The 19,672-nt window shown below is 43.5% G+C and overlaps 1 protein-coding gene across 2 annotated transcripts; it reads left to right on the top strand.

The window, feature by feature from the left end:
- The first annotated feature begins 1,436 nt into the window (after nucleotides 1-1,436).
- Nucleotides 1,437-19,020, top strand: tbc1d12b (TBC1 domain family, member 12b). Of its 2 annotated transcripts, XM_046356716.1 has the most exons (14): nucleotides 1,437-3,074; nucleotides 3,955-4,078; nucleotides 6,065-6,121; nucleotides 10,822-10,964; nucleotides 12,817-12,899; nucleotides 13,233-13,350; nucleotides 15,041-15,147; nucleotides 15,540-15,620; nucleotides 16,305-16,396; nucleotides 16,550-16,621; nucleotides 16,714-16,842; nucleotides 16,956-17,065; nucleotides 17,439-17,697; nucleotides 18,687-19,020. In XM_046356716.1, exons 1-14 carry the CDS (start codon nucleotides 1,738-1,740, stop codon nucleotides 18,756-18,758), a joined length of 2,784 nt encoding a protein of 927 aa, XP_046212672.1. In that variant the 5' UTR covers nucleotides 1,437-1,737; the 3' UTR covers nucleotides 18,759-19,020. The 2 variants fall into 2 exon arrangements, with proteins under 2 accessions (XP_046212672.1, XP_046212673.1); XM_046356717.1 differs by lacking the exon at nucleotides 6,065-6,121 and having other exon boundaries at nucleotides 1,438-3,074.
- Nucleotides 19,021-19,672: the final 652 nt, after the last annotated feature.

Below are 19,672 nucleotides of genomic sequence, written 5' to 3'. Positions count from 1 at the left end.
GTGTGTGTGTGTGTGTGTGTGTGTGTGTGTGTGTGTGTGTGTGTGTGTGTGTGTGTGTGTGTGTGTGTGTGTGTGTGTGTGTGTGTGTGTGTGTGTGTGTGTGTGTGTGTGTATGTTGGCACGTGCAAGTAGAAATAACATGTTGACTCACCTTACTTGTAGAGAAATGCCAATGCCATCCTCTCTTTCACTGTCTATGAGTCTGTCATACAGTACACGCTTTTACATTTTGTTGTCCTAGGCAACCTGGCTAAAATGCTTGCTCGCTAGCCTAACTTCCTTTCATGGGCAACATTAGCTAGTTAACATTAGCCTTCTACATCTAGTTATATACTGAACTTCCATCCTCTCAGGCCAGGGGCACAATGTATGAATTTATGGTTGGATCAGAATTGCCATTATAATCATTGGCCAGTAAGGAGAATTAAGTTAAACCATGGCTAATTTAGGAAAGGGACAATTTTAGCTAGCTAGCTACCCACTGGAGGACAACAACACAAGTAGATGCAACAATTCAAGTGTTTTCTGTCAATTACCTATTTCTCTTGATGTGATGTGTTTGCAGTGAAGCCAAATCCAAACTGGCTCCCCTTTATACTTTTTTTTGGTGCTCCAGCCCCATTCACAGTTGAGCTCACTCAGTTTCGCTCAAGTCTGATTAGCAATTATTTTATATGTTTTTTTTATTTATTATTTATTTATTGATTTTTTAATGTTTTTTTTAAAAATTCCCTTGCATTCAATACTAGGGGCGGCAACGATGTCATACTCTTTTTTGGCCATATAGCATCAGATAGATGGCATACACATAAAGAGACAGAGGGGCGCTGTTTTGCTCACTCCGATGCTTTCTCCGGTGAGATTCAGCCTCTTGGAAAATTATGAAACACTGAGATGAAAGATACATTATTTTTATTCTAGGTCCTATGAGCACATGCCACGGTAAATTAACGTGTGAATCCGCCACGTCACATTTTTGACGCTAAGGCCCAGGACTATAGGGTCTGTCCTCTGTGCAGCAGGGTGAACGTTTGATGTCCCTAGGCATAGCCTCTTATTTAGATGCCTCTAAACATCTACAGGTAAATAAGACGAATCAGTGCCCACTGCCCAAGTGGTTTATTTCATTGGCGCTGTCCATGGTGCTGAAACTAAACTGGGCTCTACAGGTGGTCTGTGTATATGAAGTGAACCAAATTCAACTGTAGCCTATTGAGTGATCAACTCTTTCCAGGTCTTAGCCTACCTCCATTGTTGTGTGTTCCTTTACAAAAGACGGGATACTTGTGCTGAACCAACGAAGCCTGAATACTTGCGCGTTGTGCTTTAAAAAAACTAGTCTCGGGATAAACCAGGCGTGTTATAGCTCCGTATGGACAGCAGATGTCCCCTCATCCCATATTTTCTGTCTGCGTGGCTGGTGATTTGCTCTCCTCTTCTACGTCATTGGAATCTCAAAATGGCTCCTGCTCACCGCCCAAATGGGGGCGGCTGCCGGTTTTTCTAATAACAAAAATTATACACGACCAGGCGACTGATATTCCCCCTTTTCCTGCCGCCGTCGCTCGGAATAGCAACCGTATTTTGATTATGCGTCATTCTGTAAGGAGGGATGCTCTCTGAGATCATGATAGGCATAATAGCTAGACAAGGAAAAACGGGGAAAGAGCAAGCAAAGCTGAACCAGCCACCACAGCGTTTTTGTTATGGAGCAGTGGTGTAGGGAATGTGAATGACATGGAAAAGGCATATAATGTCTCTTCTCCACCGGCTTTCTGTGTTGGTGCGAACGAAAAGGGGACCAGCAGCACATATGTCACCCAGCCGCTGTCTCGCGGTACCGCCGAAGCGGCAGCTCGTATCTCTAAACATGTCAGCAGGGACACAACGGGTTGCAGTGACAGCAGGGAGTCGGGTGAAGTAGGAGAGGATATTGGCCGTTCCACGGTTTTAGTTACTGACAGTCCATCCGGTGGCACTGTAAGCAATTGTGTTATTCCTGAGCCAGGTTGTGACTCATCTACAAACGGGTTTACTGTGTCAACAATGGTAGGCGCCAAGGCAGGGAACTCCTCTGCTGTCGCTGCAGTGAGTCGAGAGGAAATGGACGGGAATGCTCTCCAGAGGATTTCACTGGCAGAGAAGAACAAGGAATCCTCTGCAGAAGAAGTAGATGCCTGTCATCCACCATTGAACTTTGTGACAGCAGCTGAGACTGTAGAGTCATTGACACACTCCTGCAATGGACAGCTTGAACTAAGCTGCACAGCTGCCTCCCGGACTGTTCCAGAGGGGCTCTCGAATTGGGACACAGACAGTGTTATTCAGAGCACCCTCAGCAGTGATGCTGTTATTAGGCGACCGGTTAACTGGAGTATGACCCCTGACAAGGAGGCCAAAATGGCAAATGGTGGATTATTTATAGGACACAGCAGCGCCAAGTTACACACAGAGACAGTTGTAACAATTATTTTGGATGGAGCTGCAACATGTCTCTCTAACACACAGTGTGAAAAACCCTCAATTGCAATGAGTGCAAGGGAGGGACATCACGAATCCTGCAATATCAGAGTGGAACCTGACGGAGCCGGGGCCCAGCCTAGGACACAAGCTAACGTAGCAGGAGATCTATCTGGTGGTGCTACATCCAATCTCACCTCTCAGGGTTTACCATCAAGCACAGCACCAACGAAAGACCCCTGTAGGGTCAGTGCTAAACCAGACACCATTCGGGGAGAGGAACCTTCAGCATCTGATCACCAAGGAGATGATCTTTCTTCCAGACCCCATCCTCAGGCGCTCAGGACCAGGACTGTGCCCAACAGTGTGAGCTATGACTCCACCATTCTCAGTCCAGGGGATGAGGATGGGGAGACCTTCGCGGAGCTGGGGGCCCAGGGCCACAGTGACCGCCGATTCATGGACGTCAGTCTGAGCTCCAGGAACACCTTTGAGTCCAGCAGACGTCAGTCTGCCCCAGGGGATATACCAGAGGGCCTGAGTGTAGTTTCGGCAGACCCCTCAGAACTGGCTTTACAGTCCAAAAGACCCGGCATTGCTGAGTATTTTGGCAGGTAAATGAGTTGTTGTATTTGTTGGCTGAGATTATTTGCATGGTGACAAGTGCATTTTCAGCAAGGAACGAGAGGTACAAACTTTGTCACCGTGTGCTTACTTCGCTTTACATCAAGGTTAGCCTTTTATACTCCGTATAGCCATATTATTGATGCAATTTAAACCCTTTAAAACAGCAGTCACTGCCATTAATCTTCCTCGCCTTGCAAAACTGTGTATTGGTATTGTAACGGCACACCAAGACATAACAAACAAAGCCAGCGACTAGAACTAGGCCTCTGTCTCATTCAACATTTAGAGCAGGCAGAGACCTGGTGGAAATGGAGCCAGCTGCAGTGAATACTGTAGTAACGGTGTTCCCACACACGGACATCCTCTGGGTTGTTACACTTTACAGTAGGTGCAAATGAATTAGAAACACTTCATTATTAGTTCAAAGATAGTTTATACATCTCTAATAAATACTTAGACCAAGATTGGTAGCAATAATATTGTGACATCAGCTGATGTAAGAAGGGCTTTATAAATACATTTGATTGATATAATATAATAAAACAGTTTATGAGCTACTTTATAACTCCTTTGTAAACCTTCATGTGAAGTGGTAACCCCTAGGTTTATGGCCCCGCATAGGATCAGGTGAAATTGATCCAATTGATTAAATAAGAGTGGCTGCATATCACTCCTTCAGTGGCAACTGAACTGACCATATCAGTATAACTTTTGTCCGATCTAGGAAGTGATTCAGAAAGACATTTAATAACCCTGATTTCTCAGTACGTCGACTCATCAAAACCGTTTAGCTGACAGGGGGAATAAAATAAGTGTGTCATCATTAAAAATTGCCCACTCATTGTCCTGGCTTTTCTGTCTGGTCAGGAGTTTATTTCCCAAGAAGCAGAGAGAGCCGAAGGGTCCGTCTCAGGATGTTCCTGGTTGGAAGCTGTTTGGGAAGGTTCCCGCGAGAGAGAGCGCTCCCAAGGACTCCAGGACCATACAGCAGGTTGGTGTCCCAGGCCCATATTCATGAATAAAGCATGTCAGATTAGGAGTGCTGATCTAGGATCAGCTGTGTCTTTTAGATCATAATGAAAAGGATTTCATTGACATGGAGGCCCTGGGCCCGTATGCATAAAGCATATGAGAGTTAGAGTGCGGATCTAGGATCAGGTCATCCCTGTCCATATAATCTTATTCATTATTATTTGAAAGACAAAACTGATCCTAGATCCACACTCCTACTCTGAGAAGCTTTTTGAATGTTGGCCCCGATGTCACTGGTACAGTAGTTATTCACAGACCTATTAACTGACCTAACTTCCTGTAAAGTATTGTGTACGGGAGAGAAAGCTTTCTGACCCCGCCTGGAGGGACTCCAGCAAGTGCGTCATCTAGGAATGTACTAGTAAAGTCGAGGTGGATGCCATGAGCTTAATATTTAGCCTAGATCATTTTTTCCCACGTGCTAGTCAGGACTTAACCCTAATGAATAGGGATTATGTCAGCTTTACGTACCTAACCTCAGTTTGTTAACATGGCTTAATGCTTTAAAGAAAGTAAAGGAATACAACTGTTTAATCTCCAAGTCATTTACACCCCTTCTGTTCAACTCCTTCACCTATGATACATTGCATTGCAGCCCTTTTGTTTTGTATCACACGATTCACTAGTTGTCACTTGAAACAGACACAGTAAAATTGCAGCCTTGTGCAACACGCAATGACACAGCATAACAATCATTCCCTGCGCCCTATTCTGACAACTCACCTATACTTGTCTGACCAGGTAGCACACTGATAGCATCTCATGCTCACAGCTCGAGTAGATTCTTTAACGTCAGATATCATTTCTTCTGAGAATCCTATAATAGAGTGCCTGGTAATAATGGCATCAGAGCTTATATATAGTGGTGTGACAAAGGCTTTAGTTGGCCTGTACTTGGCCTACTCCTTCCCAACACTGACGAGAGAGTAGGGTTCAGGTCATCCAGGGTGGAGCCTGGCAAGCCCTGGGGCCTGGCTCTGTCCCTGGGGCTGGCTAGCTGCCTGGCTGGCTGCCTGAGTAAAGAGTAGGTCTTATTCAAGGTGTATGCCTCTTGCCTGGTGTGTTGAGCCTCGATTGAGCTTGAATTATGCCCATCTCCTGCCCTCAGCCCCTGGCTATGTCCTTCCTTCCTCTCTCTCCCTCTTCTCCTCACTCCCTGTCTCCCTCCCCTACTCTGCCATGCAGGTACAGGTCCGTCTCCACAGTCATTGAAGGCACTAATGCATGATTTCATGCCTGGATAGAAACAGACACTGAAGCCAGTTAAATGTTTCCCTTCACTGGATTAGTAGTGCACTCAACTCTAGTACATACAGCTGCAGACGAGATGAGCGTTTATAAGCCTCACTGTCCTACTGAGATTATGACTAAAAGAGAGTGACCTCATCTAGAGTGAGCTACACAGGTTAGAGTAGGGATCTAGGTGTCAGAGGGTCCATCTGCAATGTGTTCCAGAAATGTGCCGTATAGAAGCTCAGGTGATTGGTTGATCCTTCATGCAGTTATTCTACCTGCAGGGGGTAGGGATTGAATTGCATCTCCAACAGAGGCCTTTTCAATAAAGTTGCCTATCTTCCTTACCAGTGCCAAAGGGCAAAGTTGCTTATGTGGATTGGATGTGTACTGAAGGGTCACACTTTATCTGGATAGTCCGAATAGTCCATCGGTAGATGCTCTACAGGTGGTCATACGATCAACAAACTGTCTGTTAAGGTTTGTTAGGTTTAGAATAAGGGTTAAGTTTAGGGCTAGGATAAGGGTTAAGGTTTGGGATAGGGTTAATAGATAGTCCATCTGTAGATGCTCTACAGACCATCAGTAACATTTCAACTATCCAAATAAAGTGGTTACTCTGAATTACTTGACATTATTCTTCTTCTTTTTTTGATAGACACTTTGATAGACACTTTTGAACTGAGTTTAAACGTTGTTCTTCTTTCATCAGGAGAGTACTCCAGATGGTCTCGCGTCTGTGTCCACACCAAATCTCTTAAGCGCAGGGGTATGGACTTTCTCGAGTTTCCTTTTCAGTCATCTTCTCAATCTCCTATCTGCATGGGGCTGCTAAGCAACCATTTCCATTGACCATACAACTCATGTCCATGCCCACCCTAGTACTAACAGAGTAGGGGGAAATGCATGCTGGGGGAAAAAATAATCATAATTTAATGCAGTATCAAAGTAATCTTCGACAATCACAAGGTCTCTGAGACTCTTGCCATAGCTCCAGCAGCTCATAGACTCTGTGGCTCAAAATGTTGAAATCCAGAGTGTTGTGATCCATTTTCCATTACATACGTTCTCAAATGTGATAGATCTATTCGATTTGCCTGTATTCCTTATTATGGACAGCGAACGTTCAGGAAGCTACACAGACACAATGGAAACTATATTAGAGCTCCGAGTTAAATTGTGTTTGAGGGCATTTAAAAAAAACTATAAATGGTTAAATGAGTGAAAAATAGATGTCATTGTTGCAATTGTTTGACTAGGCAACATATTCTAACGTCCGAAATTGACATGTTGAGTTGCCATATTCAGTTATTTAATAATACGCAAATTTCCCTAATGTGGGCAGTTTGTGTTACTACCTTACACAAGCTCGCATTTTCACCTCAAGCCACCAAGTGAAATTACACATTTTAACCTCAGGTTGGTGAACTTAATATAAACATTTATAGTCATCAAGATGACACTAAATCGATTGATTTAAATAAATTAATATCTTTGGTTTGGTACCATTGATTTTATCATATGCGCTTGTCTGTCGCATTTCTAACAATGCTGACCAGACTGCATGCGCGCAAGTTGATTTTGTCCACTTACACCAGACGCGATCAGGACACGCAGGTTGAAATATCAAAACAAACTCTGAACCAATTATATTAATTTGGGGACAGGTCGAAAAGCATTTAAGATGTATAGCAATTTAGCTAGCGAGCTTGCTGTTGCTAAATAAACATTGGGTTGTTATTTTACCTGAAATGCACAAGGTCCTCTACTTTGACAATTAATCCACAGATAAAACGGTCAACCGAGTTTGTTTCTAGTAATCTCTCCTCCTTCAGGCTTCTTCTTCTTTGGACTTTATATGGCGGTTGGCAACCAACTTTAAGGTGCATTACCACAACTGACTGAACTGGAGTGTGGACGTCAGTTCATCTTTCAATCACCCACGATGGTATATGCTCCTAAAAACCAATGAGGAGATGGCACGTAGGTATATGCTCCTAAAAACCAATGAGGAGATGGGAGAGGCAGGACTTGCAGCACGTTGTGCTTTACAAATAGAACCATGTTCTATTTTTAGCGCCTGGCTACATAGACATGCGCGATAATTCAATAACATATGTGTGGACATTTATTTTGCGACGCTCGCGCATGCGACTCAAGTGCTGTGGTCAGCATGTAAGAACGTGGTTGTCCTTTTCAAACTCAAATGGCAATGGGAAAATCAGGGCGCACTCTTTCTAAAAGCCTCTGGCCACAAACAAATACACAGATTTGACAGTCAAGCTGTCACTCAAATGAGAACCAACCCATCACTATGTAGAACTACCTTGTGGAGCAATTATTTGTTGAAATTATCCATTGTTATTTACTTTTTCGTATTGGTCATCTACCGTGAACTTTGTCCCACAGGGTGATGAGTTGATAAATGGCCACGACAGGTTCTTATCTATTGACTGGTAGTATACCCAAGGTCGTTGTCGTTTGTCTTTCAGAAGAGCGAAAAATGGTAGCGGCAGACAATTGTCCCAGTACCATTGATTTACATACAATATCCATGTGATTGATTCCTCTGTGCACGCTATTGATTACAGTAGAACAAGCTAATCAATTTCTGTCTGGCGTGACTGCTTGACAAATGTTGATGCATGAGCAGTTTTTAAGTTACTAATTTAGCAAAATACAAGGAATCTGAACACAAGCGTGACAAGTGTGTAGGGAGTCATTTTTATGTCTTGGTCTTCAACATGCAGTATCTCAACTTATTTCAGCATATTGATTATGAATTTGGACATTTAAAACCAGTGTTTTTACACGGCTATAATTCAAAATGACATGACAGGAAGCAGCTACTGTACCATTTTCAACTTGTGTCTTAAGAATGTAGATGTTACTTTTTAACATTATTTTTCAACAATCTTCTACTTAATTAGGTAAATACTACTGCATGAGCCCAAAAATATGCAATGATTGATTGATTTTGATGATATTAGTGAAATCGGGAAAATGACTAAGAATTGCTAAGATTTTTGGTTTACCTTACATTGATATATTTGACTTGACATTTATTAATAAACACAGTTGATTACATGATGATTGTAGATACACTTTGACATTACAAGTGGTCCCAGAGATCTATATGCTTTTCTGGTATACACTTTGTGATTATATATGATAGTGTGCCTCTAGAAAAGCATTGGTGTTGGTTAAACACAGTTCAACTCTGACCTTTTCTAAGTACTATAGGACAGCAGCAATCAAATGGTTAAAAAGCCGTGCCTATTTCTCCACTTTTACTGTGGTGGCTGATATTCTTAACTGGTTTTGGTAAATCTCACTCTCCTGAGACGGCACTCCCCTCCCCAGTCCTTACCAGCCTTTTCTTCTGATAGCCCCCTTTGTAACTACTACCCATAAATGTCTTGAAGGAGCCACAACACAAGACAATGTAGCCATTGACATCCATACAGTAGCCGTTTCATGCATCGTGAAAGGTCAAATGTAAGCCTTGTTTTGTGTAGTGGAGCTGAGGTGATACATCTAGTCACTTGGTCTATTAAATAGTCAATGCACCAACTTGCACGAAACAAACACATTGAATATCAGGGGCATTTATTGACCCCTTAGACATGACTCATGATGTACAGTTGAAGTCGGAAGTTTACATACACCTTAGCCAAATACATTTAAACTCAATTTTTCACAATTCCTGACATTTAATCCTAGGAGAATGCCCTGTCTTAGGTCAGTTAGGATCACCAATTTATTTTAAGAATTAAATGAAATTGTTTAACTTGGGTCAAATGTTTCAGGTAGCCTTCCACAAGCTTCCCACAAAAAGTTGGGTGAATTTTGGCCCATTCCTCCTGACAGAGCTGGTGTAACTGAGTCAGGTTTGTAGGCCTCCTTGCTTGCACACGCTTTTTCAGTTTTACCCACAAATTTTCTATATGATTGAGGTCAGGGCTTTGTGATGGCCACTCCAAAGCCATTTTTCCACAACTTTGGAAGTATGCTTGGGGTCATTGTCCATATGAAAGACCCATTTGCGACCAAGATTTAACTTCCTGACTGATGTCTTGAGATGTTGCCTTAATATATCCACATAATTTTCCTTCTTCATGAAGCCATCTATTTTCTGAAGTGCACAAGTCCCTCCTGCAGCAAAGCACCACCACACCATGATGCTGCCACCCCGTGCTTCACGGTTGGGATGATGTTCTTTGGTTTGCAAGCGTCCCCCTTTTTCCTCCAAACATAACGATGGTCATTAAAGCCAAACAGTTCTATTTTTATTTCACAATCTTTGTCCCCATGTGCAGTTGCAAACCGTAGTCTGGATTTTTTTATGCTGGTTTTATAGCATTGGTTTCTTTCCTTGCTGAGCAACCTTTCAGGTTATGTCGATATAGGACTCGTTTTACTGTGGATATAGATACTTTTGTACCTATTTCCTCCAGTATCTTCACAAGGTCCTTTGCTGTTGTTCTGGGATTGATTTGCACCTTTCGCACCACAGTACTTTAATTTCTAGGAGACAGACCGCATCTCCTTCCTGAGCGGTATAATTTCTGCGTCATCCCATGGTGTTTATACTTGCTTGCTATTGTTTGTACAGATGAACGTGGTACGTGGATGAACCACGTACCACGTACCAAGGATGAACCAGACTTGTGGAGGTCTGCAATTTCTTTCTGAGGTCTTGGCTGATTTATTTTGATTTTCCCAGGATGTCAAGCAAAGAGGCATTGAGTTTGAAGGTAGGCCTTGAAATACATCCACAAGTTCACCTCAAATTGACTCAAATGATGTCAATTAGCCTATCAGAAGCTTCTAAAGCTATGACATCATTTTCTGGAATTTTCCAAGCTGTTTAAAGGCACAGTCAACCTAGTGTATGTAAACTTCTGACCCACTGGAATTGTGATACTGTGAATTCTATGTGAAATAATCTGTAAACAATTGATGGAAAAATGACTTGTGTCAAGCACAAAGTAGATGTCCTAACCGACTTGTCAAAACTGTAGTTTGGTAACAAGAAATGTATGGAGTGGTTGAAAAACTAGTTTTAATGACTCTAACCTAAGTGTATGTAAACCTCTGACTTAAACTGTAACACCCTAAGGATGCTCTCTCTCTCTCGACCTCTCTCCAGATCGCTCTCCACAGTCATCAACAACCATCACACACTCCACAGTTCCTCCATTTTCTCCCCCCCAACCATCACACACTATTTAGTCCCCTCATTCTTTCTCTCTAATTCCTCTCTCTCTCTCCCTCCCCAGACACATAGGCTGCTGCCTGCATGGGCCTTGTGATTTCCACAAGCCTGTCAGCTGATTCTGTCACCCCTCACGGCTAAAGCCACTATCTTTCCTCCCTTTCAAATGTAAACCCAAGAGGCTAGTTGACCTGTATTTGGGCTGTGTTTTCTAGTACCTATAGGGATTCAGGTTTTTGATGTATCTGCAGGAGTTTGAGGCCAGGGTGGGCAAGGCTGTGCCTGGGGGAACGTCAGCTGGGACGTCCCCTACTCAGCCTCAACTGGGCCGGAGGAAGAACCTGGAGTTTGAGCCACTGTCCACCACAGCTCTTATACTGGAGGACAGGCCTGCGTAAGTCCACACTATCTCTCCCTCTGACTCTCTCTCCACTTTATTTCAGTCACATCTTTCCATTTCTTTGTCTGTTCCTCTGTTCTTGTTTATTATGCCCTCCAGTCCTTGCAGAGGGAAAAGGCCAAATGTTTTGAGAAAGGTTAGACCTACAGTGGCTTGTGAAAGTTTTCACCCCCCTTGGCATTTTTCCTATTTTTTTACCTTACAACCTGGAATTAAAATATGATTTTTAGGGGGTTTGTATCATTTGTTTTACACAACATGCCTACCACTTTTTTTTTTCACCATGTTTTCTTATTGTGAAACAAACAAGAAATAAGACAAAAAAAACAACTTGAGCGTGCATGACTATTCACCCCCCAAAAGTCAATACTTTGTAGAGCCACCTTTTGCAGCAATTACAGCTGCAAGTCTCTTGGGGTATGTCTCTATAAGCTTGGCACATCTAGCCACTGGGATTTTTGCCAAGGAAAAACTTCTCCAGCTCCTTCAAGTTGGATGAGTTCCGAAGATATACAGCAATCTTTAAGTCATACCACAGATTCTCAATTGGATTGAGGTCTGGGCTTTGACTAGGCCATTCCAAGACATGTAAATGTTTCCCCTTAAACCACTTGAGTGTTGCTTCAGCAGTATGCTTAGGGTCATTGTCCTGCTGGAAGGTGAACCTCCATCCCAGTCTCAAATCTCTGGAAGACCGAAACAGGTTTTCCTCAAGAATTGTCCTGTATTTAGCGCCAACCATCGTTCCTTCAATTCTGACTAGTTCCCAGTCCCTGCCGGTGAAAAACATCCCCACAGCCACCACCATGCTTCACTGTGGGGATGGTATTCTCAGGGTGATGAGAGGTGTTGGGTTTGTGCCAGACAGCGTTTTCCTTGATGGCCAAAAAGCTACATTTAGTCTTATCTGACCATAGTACCTTCTTCCATATGTCTGGGGAGGTTCCTACATGCCTTGTGGCGAAAACCAAACATGTTTTCTTATTTTTTTCTGGGCTACTCTTCTGTAAAGCCCTGCTCTGTGGAGTGTACGGCTTAAAGTGGTCCTATGGACAGATACTCCCATTTCCACTGTGGAGCTTTGCAGCTCTTTCAGGGTTATCTTTGGTCTCGTTGTTGCCTCTCTGATTAATGCCCTACTTGCCTGGTCCATGAGTTTTGGTGTGCGTCCCTCTCTTGGCAGGTTTGTTGTGGTGTGACAGATCATATGACACTTAGTTTGCACACAGGTGGACTTTATTTAACTAATTATGTGACTTCTGAAGGTAATTGGTTGCTCCAGATCTTATTTAGGGGCTTCGTGGCAAAGGGGGTGAATACATATGCACACACCACTTTTGGACTATTTTGTGTATGTCCATTACATGAAATCCAAATAAAATCCATATAAATTACAGGTTGTAATGCAAAAAAAATAGGAAAAATGCCAAGGGGGGGGGGGTGAATTCTTTTGCAAGGCACTGGATCTATATTACACACACTACGTTATTTTCAACTAGGCTCAGGTCAGGGTGTGGTGTCTATTAAGAACACAGTGAGAAGCACACATCATCCAAAAACAAGTGGTGTTGAGTTTCTCTGTCTGTGAGACTCCTTGGTCACCTCAGCTGCTCTCTCTGATCCAAGACCCCAGGCCCTCATTAAGAATAGATATATGAAATCTGAGTGTGTTGCCTGAACCATAACAAACACACTGTCTGCAAGGCAAAGTCTCTCTTTAATCCTCAATGTGTTGAACTTGACTAAAAGTAACCATTTTGTGTCCTCGGTTATGTGATATGCACTGATTACGGTGAAATTGACACTGACAGACACTGATACCGTGTCTCCTCTGCTCTCTCGGCAGGAACCTTCCTGCCAAGTCTGTGGAGGAGGCCCAGCGTCACCGCCAGGAGTATGACGAGATGGTGGCCGAGGCCAAGAAGAGAGGTACTGTTAATGCATTTCTCTCACCCCTTCCATTTCACTGTCTTTTCAAGGCTGTGCAATGGAGGTCAGCCACATTTGACCTGTCCACTGTATAGACCTCCAGATGTTACTTCGCTCATTCTGTCAGTTGAAGCCGTTGCTAAAGCCAGAACTTGAACATACTTTTGCCACTTTACATCATGATAACAATTGTAAAGCAGAAGGAAAATAAAATAGATATTTTTTTAAATGCATTTACAAGCATCTGTTAACATTTATAAGCATTTCTAATGGCATATTCATTCAAAGTTATTATGAAGTGTAACCAAAGGATTTGTGCCCCCCTCCCCACAGAATTGAAGGAGGCCCAGAGGAAGAGGAAAGAGATGAAGGAGAGGTTTAAGCAGGAGGACAGCATCGCCAACGCCATGGTGGTCTGGAACAACGACATCCTGCCCAACTGGGAAAACATGTGAGTTAGCTAGCTCGTCACTTCCTGCTAAACAGCTCTCCACTGGCATGGGGAAGCGATGGAGAGTATCCAGTCAGTACAGTGGCGGTCGGTGCCGTTTAAGATGAGGGATGATGATACATTTTTTATGAGCATGGCCTTGTTTCTATTACAGCCACATTGGATGACTGTCATTCATATTCCATTCACCCAGCTCAATGTAACATCGATAGGTTTCAGCTACTACATGATACTCTAATTTTCCCTTTACCCATCATGATGTTGCTACAACCTAGCCTATGAATGAAAGTTTACAACGTAGGTGCACAGATAGAGAATTTTGAGTAATCAAGATGACAGACAGTGACACATTCAATACCTCCTTGCAAATTATTGCCTGCATCTATCTGATCTAGGGTGTAATCATTAGTCCAAATAGTTGCAAATTATAGTTTCTATTGGATAAATTCAGTTATTTTTATCCCCGTTTCATTCCGTTTGCTTCCGCTTAAGAAACATTTTTCAACCGAATCGGCAAAATGAATACACCCCTGATCACATGCAAACACAGTTCACTTTCATAGCAGCCACATAAAAACAGCATGATCACTTTGCTCGTTGTATATATACTTCCTTCTCCCAACTATCTACGCGCTCTCCTCCTCTCACATTTCCCCTTCGCTTGTGGACTTCAGTGCACAACACATCAGCTGTCTGTGACCAAGCAAAAAAAACTTTCCAGGCCAAACCTTCAAATCATGACCATTGACCGCTAACCGCTACACACAGCCTACATTGTTGTCACATCATAGTCATGCAGTACAGTGTACAGTCAGAAAGCAGTTTAGCAGTTACACTGGTGTGCCCCGGTGGCAATAACTTAATAAAAGCTTACCTTGACTTGGAAGAGTTCCAGTGTTGGATAGCCATAGCCAGCTAGCTGACATAGCATCCCTCTCTGTTTGAGCCGAGTGTTTGAGTAGGCTAAACTAGCTAGCTAGCTGCATTCATGAGCTAAAATACTACCAAATCTCTCTCTTGCTTCTCCTTAATTTTGGAAGAAATTAATTTGTTAACAGTTGAACTATTGTCTTTGTCTCTCTTTGAGTCAACTACTCACCACATTGTATGCACTGCAGTGCTAGCTAGCTGTAGCTTATGCTTTCAGTACTAGATTAATTTTCTGATCCTTTGATTGGGTGGACAACATGTCAGTTCATGCTGCAAGCCCTGATAGGTTGGAGGGCGTCCTCTGGAAGTTGTCATAATTACTGTGTAAGTCTATGGAAGGGGGTGAAAATCAAGAGCATCCTAGGTTTTGTATTGAAGTCAATGTACCCCGAGGAGGTTAGACGCTAACTGTCCTGTGGCTTCACCATGGCGTTACCCTACAGAGTGCTGGTGATGTTACTGTAGACCTTCATTGCAAAACAGTGTTTTAATCAATGATTTGGTTTTAGCTATGAGGAGGGGACGGTCCTTCACCCTCTGAGGAGCCTCCTCTGGTACAGTATTCAGTCAGTAACTCAGTCAGTTTTTCTGCCAGTCATTTAATTAGCCAGCCAGACAGCCAATCAGTCAGTGAACCAGTCGACTCAATCAGCCAGTCAGTAACTTGGTCAGTAAACCAGTCGGTCAATAGGCTTGTAGGCATAGGTCAGGGCTCCCATGTGCAGCAGGCCCATGCCAGTCTGTTTGTGTCCCCCTGTAGGCGTAACACTCGGCGGGTGCGAGAGCTCTGGTGGCAGGGCTTGCCCCCCAACGTCCGAGGAAAGGTCTGGAGCCTGGCCATAGGCAACGAGCTCAACATCACCCCAGGTATGTAATGGTGTTTCAATAGTCATAACTCCTAGAACGCCCAGCATAATTCAGTATTCCCAATGGCAGAATAGGATCAGATTTGCATTCAGAAAAATACATACAAAGTCAAGTTATGTGTCAATACACATAAAGTACATTGGAATGTATTAACATGGCCAACGTTGTACATCTAAAAATGTAGTGCGCGGGTATTGTTTGTTTTCTAACAAAACATGCACTTTCCCCACTTTCAGCTGGAGTAGATGTACCAGTCTGTTGTGTTGTAAGTGGAAGGAATTTCTGGATTGCCTCCATGTTTCACTGCCAGAAAGTGCCTTTGTGGTTTACAGAAAAATGCAAAGTAGACATCCTGACTCATTGAGAGAGTAATCTTCTTTCCTTTTCTACAGAGCTGTATGAAATATTCCTCTCCAGAGCAAAGGAGAGATGGAGGAGTTTCAGTGAGACGGGTTCAGAAACAGAGGCTGACGGTTGGTCTGAGGCGGGGGTGGGGTGGGGGAGCCCTCAGGGGACAAGACTGTGAATCTCAGCCTCAAACACACACACATCCATTCTCCTCTCTTCCTGTTTGAGACAAAGCTATTTCCTCTTGTTGCTTTTACATCTGAGGTCCTTGACACATTGTGGAACTAAAACTTAGCAGTGCTGCCGCCACATTGGCGTCACATTACTGCACAAATCCCCCTCACTCAGCAGCCATTTGCAGGCTTGGTGCAAAGGCTTTCTGTTGTTTTTCCTCTAGTGATCTGTAAAGCGCCTGTTTCTACCATCATGTCAGACTGTCTGCCCATTGGTCCAGTACTGAGAGTCAATAGTGACACATTCAAAGCGCTAACATCTGTAGCGCATTAGAAAGACTGTGTTTTTGCCAACGAGAGCCTTAGGAGATGGATCCAACAGGATTTAATAGAGCTGAACAGAGAAATTTGCAGCCTGTCTCCTCTTGGCATCGTTTTAGGTTACAAAATATTGGCACTGCATCAGTGTCTCTATCGGTCATTGATTGCTGAGTTACTCGGCCAATCATGCACAAACAACGATACAGAGAGGTCAGACAAGCTGGAGATCAGTTTATTGTAGCAAACTGAAATGGTTCCGTTTTATCCTTTCTCTTATGATGTTTTTAACATAATTTGTTCGTGTTTCGATCCGAGATGGGGCATCACTGGCAGACAGAGAGTCCAGTCTGGATCTGATCAAGCTGGACATATCCCGCACATTCCCCCCTCTTTTTATCTTCCAGAAGGTACAGTAAATGTCTTACCCCGTGTGAGTGAGTGAGTGAGTGAGTGAGTGAGTGAGTGAGTGAGTGAGTGAGTGAGTGAGTGAGTGAGTGAGTGAGTGAGTGAGTGTGTGCGCTCCATGGCATTTCTCATCCTCTGATTGTCTTCCACCACAGGGTGGGCCATATCATGATCTCCTCCACAGTGTGCTGGGGGCCTACACCTGTTACAGACCTGACGTGGGATATGTGAGTAACACGTCAAAACAGCACTCTTTGTCCTTATTCTCTCCCATACTGCGGGGGTTGTTAAGTGAAATGGCGGCTCTGTTCTCGTTCAGGTCCAGGGCATGTCCTTCATAGCTGCAGTGTTAATCCTCAACCTGGAGGAAGCTGATGCCTTCATCGCATTCGCTAACCTGCTCAACAAACCCTGTCAGCTGGCCTTTTTCAGAGTGGACCATGATCTGGTGAGGCCCACTTCCACAGGGGCCACTGTGGAAAATTGTCCTCTCTCTAAAACGACTTTAACAGGACTGAGTTAGTCGTCACTGAATCTCTCGCTACCGTTCTTCTTCTCTAGATGCTGAAATACTTTGCTGCATTCGAGGTGTTCTTTGAAGAGAACCTCCCAAGACTATTTAACCACTTCCAGAGCTCCAACCTCACCCCAGATCTCTATCTCATAGACTGGTAAGTACCTATGGGATCTCTGTGAACATTTGAAAGTATGTAGCAGCTCTCTTTAGTGTGGCCTTCAACTTTTAGTTCCAGTCATGCTATCAGCTCAGTATTCACAGTTATAAGAGCACAGCTACTGTAAACTCTAGATTAAATAATCTGCATTCACCATTCTAACTGCCACTTGTGTGTGTGTGTGTGTGTGTGTGTGTGTGTGTGTGTGTGTGTGTGTGTGTGTGTGTGTGTGTGTGTGTGTGTGTGTGTGTGTGTGTGTGTGTGTGTGTGTGTGTGTGTGTGTGTGTGTGTGTGTGTGTGTGTGTGTGTGTGTGTTGAACTTGCTTGCATTCGTTCATTTGTGAATGCATGCTTCTGTGTCTGTGTACAGGATCTTCACTCTGTACAGTAAGTCGTTGCCATTGGACGTGGCGTGTCGCGTGTGGGACGTGTTCTGTCGTGACGGCGAGGAGTTCCTGTTCCGGACGGGTCTGGGGATTCTGCGTCTGTATGAGGACGTGCTCCTACAGTTGGATTTCATCCGCAGCGCCCAGTTTCTGACACGCCTCCCTGAGGATATAGGCTCAGATAGGCTGTTCGCCTGCATTGCGGCCGCGCCCATGCTCAATGGAAACAGAAAATGGTCCCAGGTCAGTTCCTCGAAACAGAAGAAGACATGAAATTGAGATAATGGATATGTTTGCGCGGTGTGACAATAAACATACAATAATGTTATTATGTGGTTGGGTTGAAGCCATTTCTGTAGCCTTTTGAGTGAACTGGGTCATGCTCCCAGAATTCCTCAAAAATAGCCTGTAGTTATGTCCAGTCCCTGGACATGTGTGGCCAGGAGCAGTTTAGAAATTACACATAACTCAGCCACTGCTATATGGAAGACATCTTTATCATAGATTTGTACTTGTTGGGTCCAACAATTCATATACTACACCACCTACAGGTGAATGAATGTACATTGAGTACACAAAACATTAGGAACACCTTCCCTTTTGCCCCACAGAACAGCCTCAATTCATTGGGGCATGGACTCTACAAGGTGTCGAAAGCGTTCCACAGGAATGCTAGCCCATGTTCACTCCAATGCTTCCCACAGTTGTGTCAAGTTAGCTGAATGTCATTTGGGTGGTGGACCACTCTTGACACACACAGGAAACTGTTGAGCGTGGAAAACCCCAGCAGCGTTGCAGTTCTTGACACAAACTAGTGCGCCTGGCACATACTAGCATACTTTGTTCAGAGGCACTTAAATATTTTGGCTTGCCCCTTCACCCTCTGAATGGCACACATACACAATCCGTGTCTCAATTGTCTCGAGGCTTAAAAATCATGATTTAACCAGTCTCCTCCCCTTCATTTACACTGACTGGAGTGGATTGAACAAGTGACATCAATAAGGGATCAGTCTACTGTATATCATCGATAAGAGCAGATGTTCTTAATGTTTTGTATACTCGGTGTATGTCAGTTACAGAAATAAATTGGAAAGAACCTGTATGATAGTCTGCTTTTTTTGTGGAAATGTATGCTACCCAGCACCACCTACAGGTGTTTATTTATTGTGTTTGCCTAAAAAGAATGACCGGTTGCAGTTTTATGCTAAGATTTGCTCTCTCCTCTCCAGGTATTTCACGCGTTGATAAAGGACAACAAGGACATGGACAGGAATTGCAACCCAGCACAAAAGAGTTTATGATTCAGCAGTGGAACATTTGAATGATCATGTTCCTCTCTTTAATTGAGAGGCTTTGATCACCTTAGATTGATCATGGTAAATGGACCTCAAAGAATTTCATACTTGAAGATGGATACCTTGAACACCATTGGCAATTTGATTGAATTTATAGTATTTATGGTAGTATATCATGAATATACAGTACCAGTCAAAAGACAGACCTACTCATTCAAGGGTTTTTCTTTTTTACTATTATTTAGAATAATAGTGAAGACATCAAAACTATGACATAACATATATGGAATCATGTAGTAACCAAAAAAGTGTTAAACAAGTCCAAATAGATTTTAGATTCAAAGTAGCCACGCTTTGTCTTGACGAAAGCTTTGCGCACTCTTGGCATTCTCTCAACCAGCTTCACCTGGAATGCTTTTCCAACAGTCTTGAAGGGGTTCCTACACATGCTGAGCACTTGTTGGCTGCTTTTACTTCACTCTGCGGTCCAACTCATTCCAAACCATCTCAATTGGGTTGAGGTCGGGGGATTGTGGAGGCCAGGTCATCTGATGCAGCAGTCCATCACTCTCCTTCTTGGTCAAATAGCCCTTACACAGCCTGGAGGTGTGTTGTGTCATTGTCCTGTTGAAAAACAAATGATAGTAACACTAAGCGCAAACCAGACGGTATGGCGTATCGCTGCAGAATTCTGTGGTAGCCATGCTGGTTAAGTGTGCCATGAATTCTAAATAAATCACTGACAGTGTCACCATAAAAGCACCATCACACCTCCATGCTTAACGGCCGGAACTACACATGGAGATCATCCATTCATCGACTCTGCGTCTCACAAAAACACGACGGATGGGACCAAAAATCTCAAATGTGGACTCATTAGACCAAAGGACAGATTTCCACTGGTCTAATGTCCATTGCTT

The sequence above is a fragment of the Oncorhynchus gorbuscha genome, linkage group LG07 (assembly GCF_021184085.1).
Source record: "Oncorhynchus gorbuscha isolate QuinsamMale2020 ecotype Even-year linkage group LG07, OgorEven_v1.0, whole genome shotgun sequence".
NCBI lineage: Eukaryota > Metazoa > Chordata > Actinopteri > Salmoniformes > Salmonidae > Oncorhynchus > Oncorhynchus gorbuscha.
Note: the sequence above shows the minus strand (reverse complement) of the source record. Positions and strands in the feature narration are given on the sequence as shown.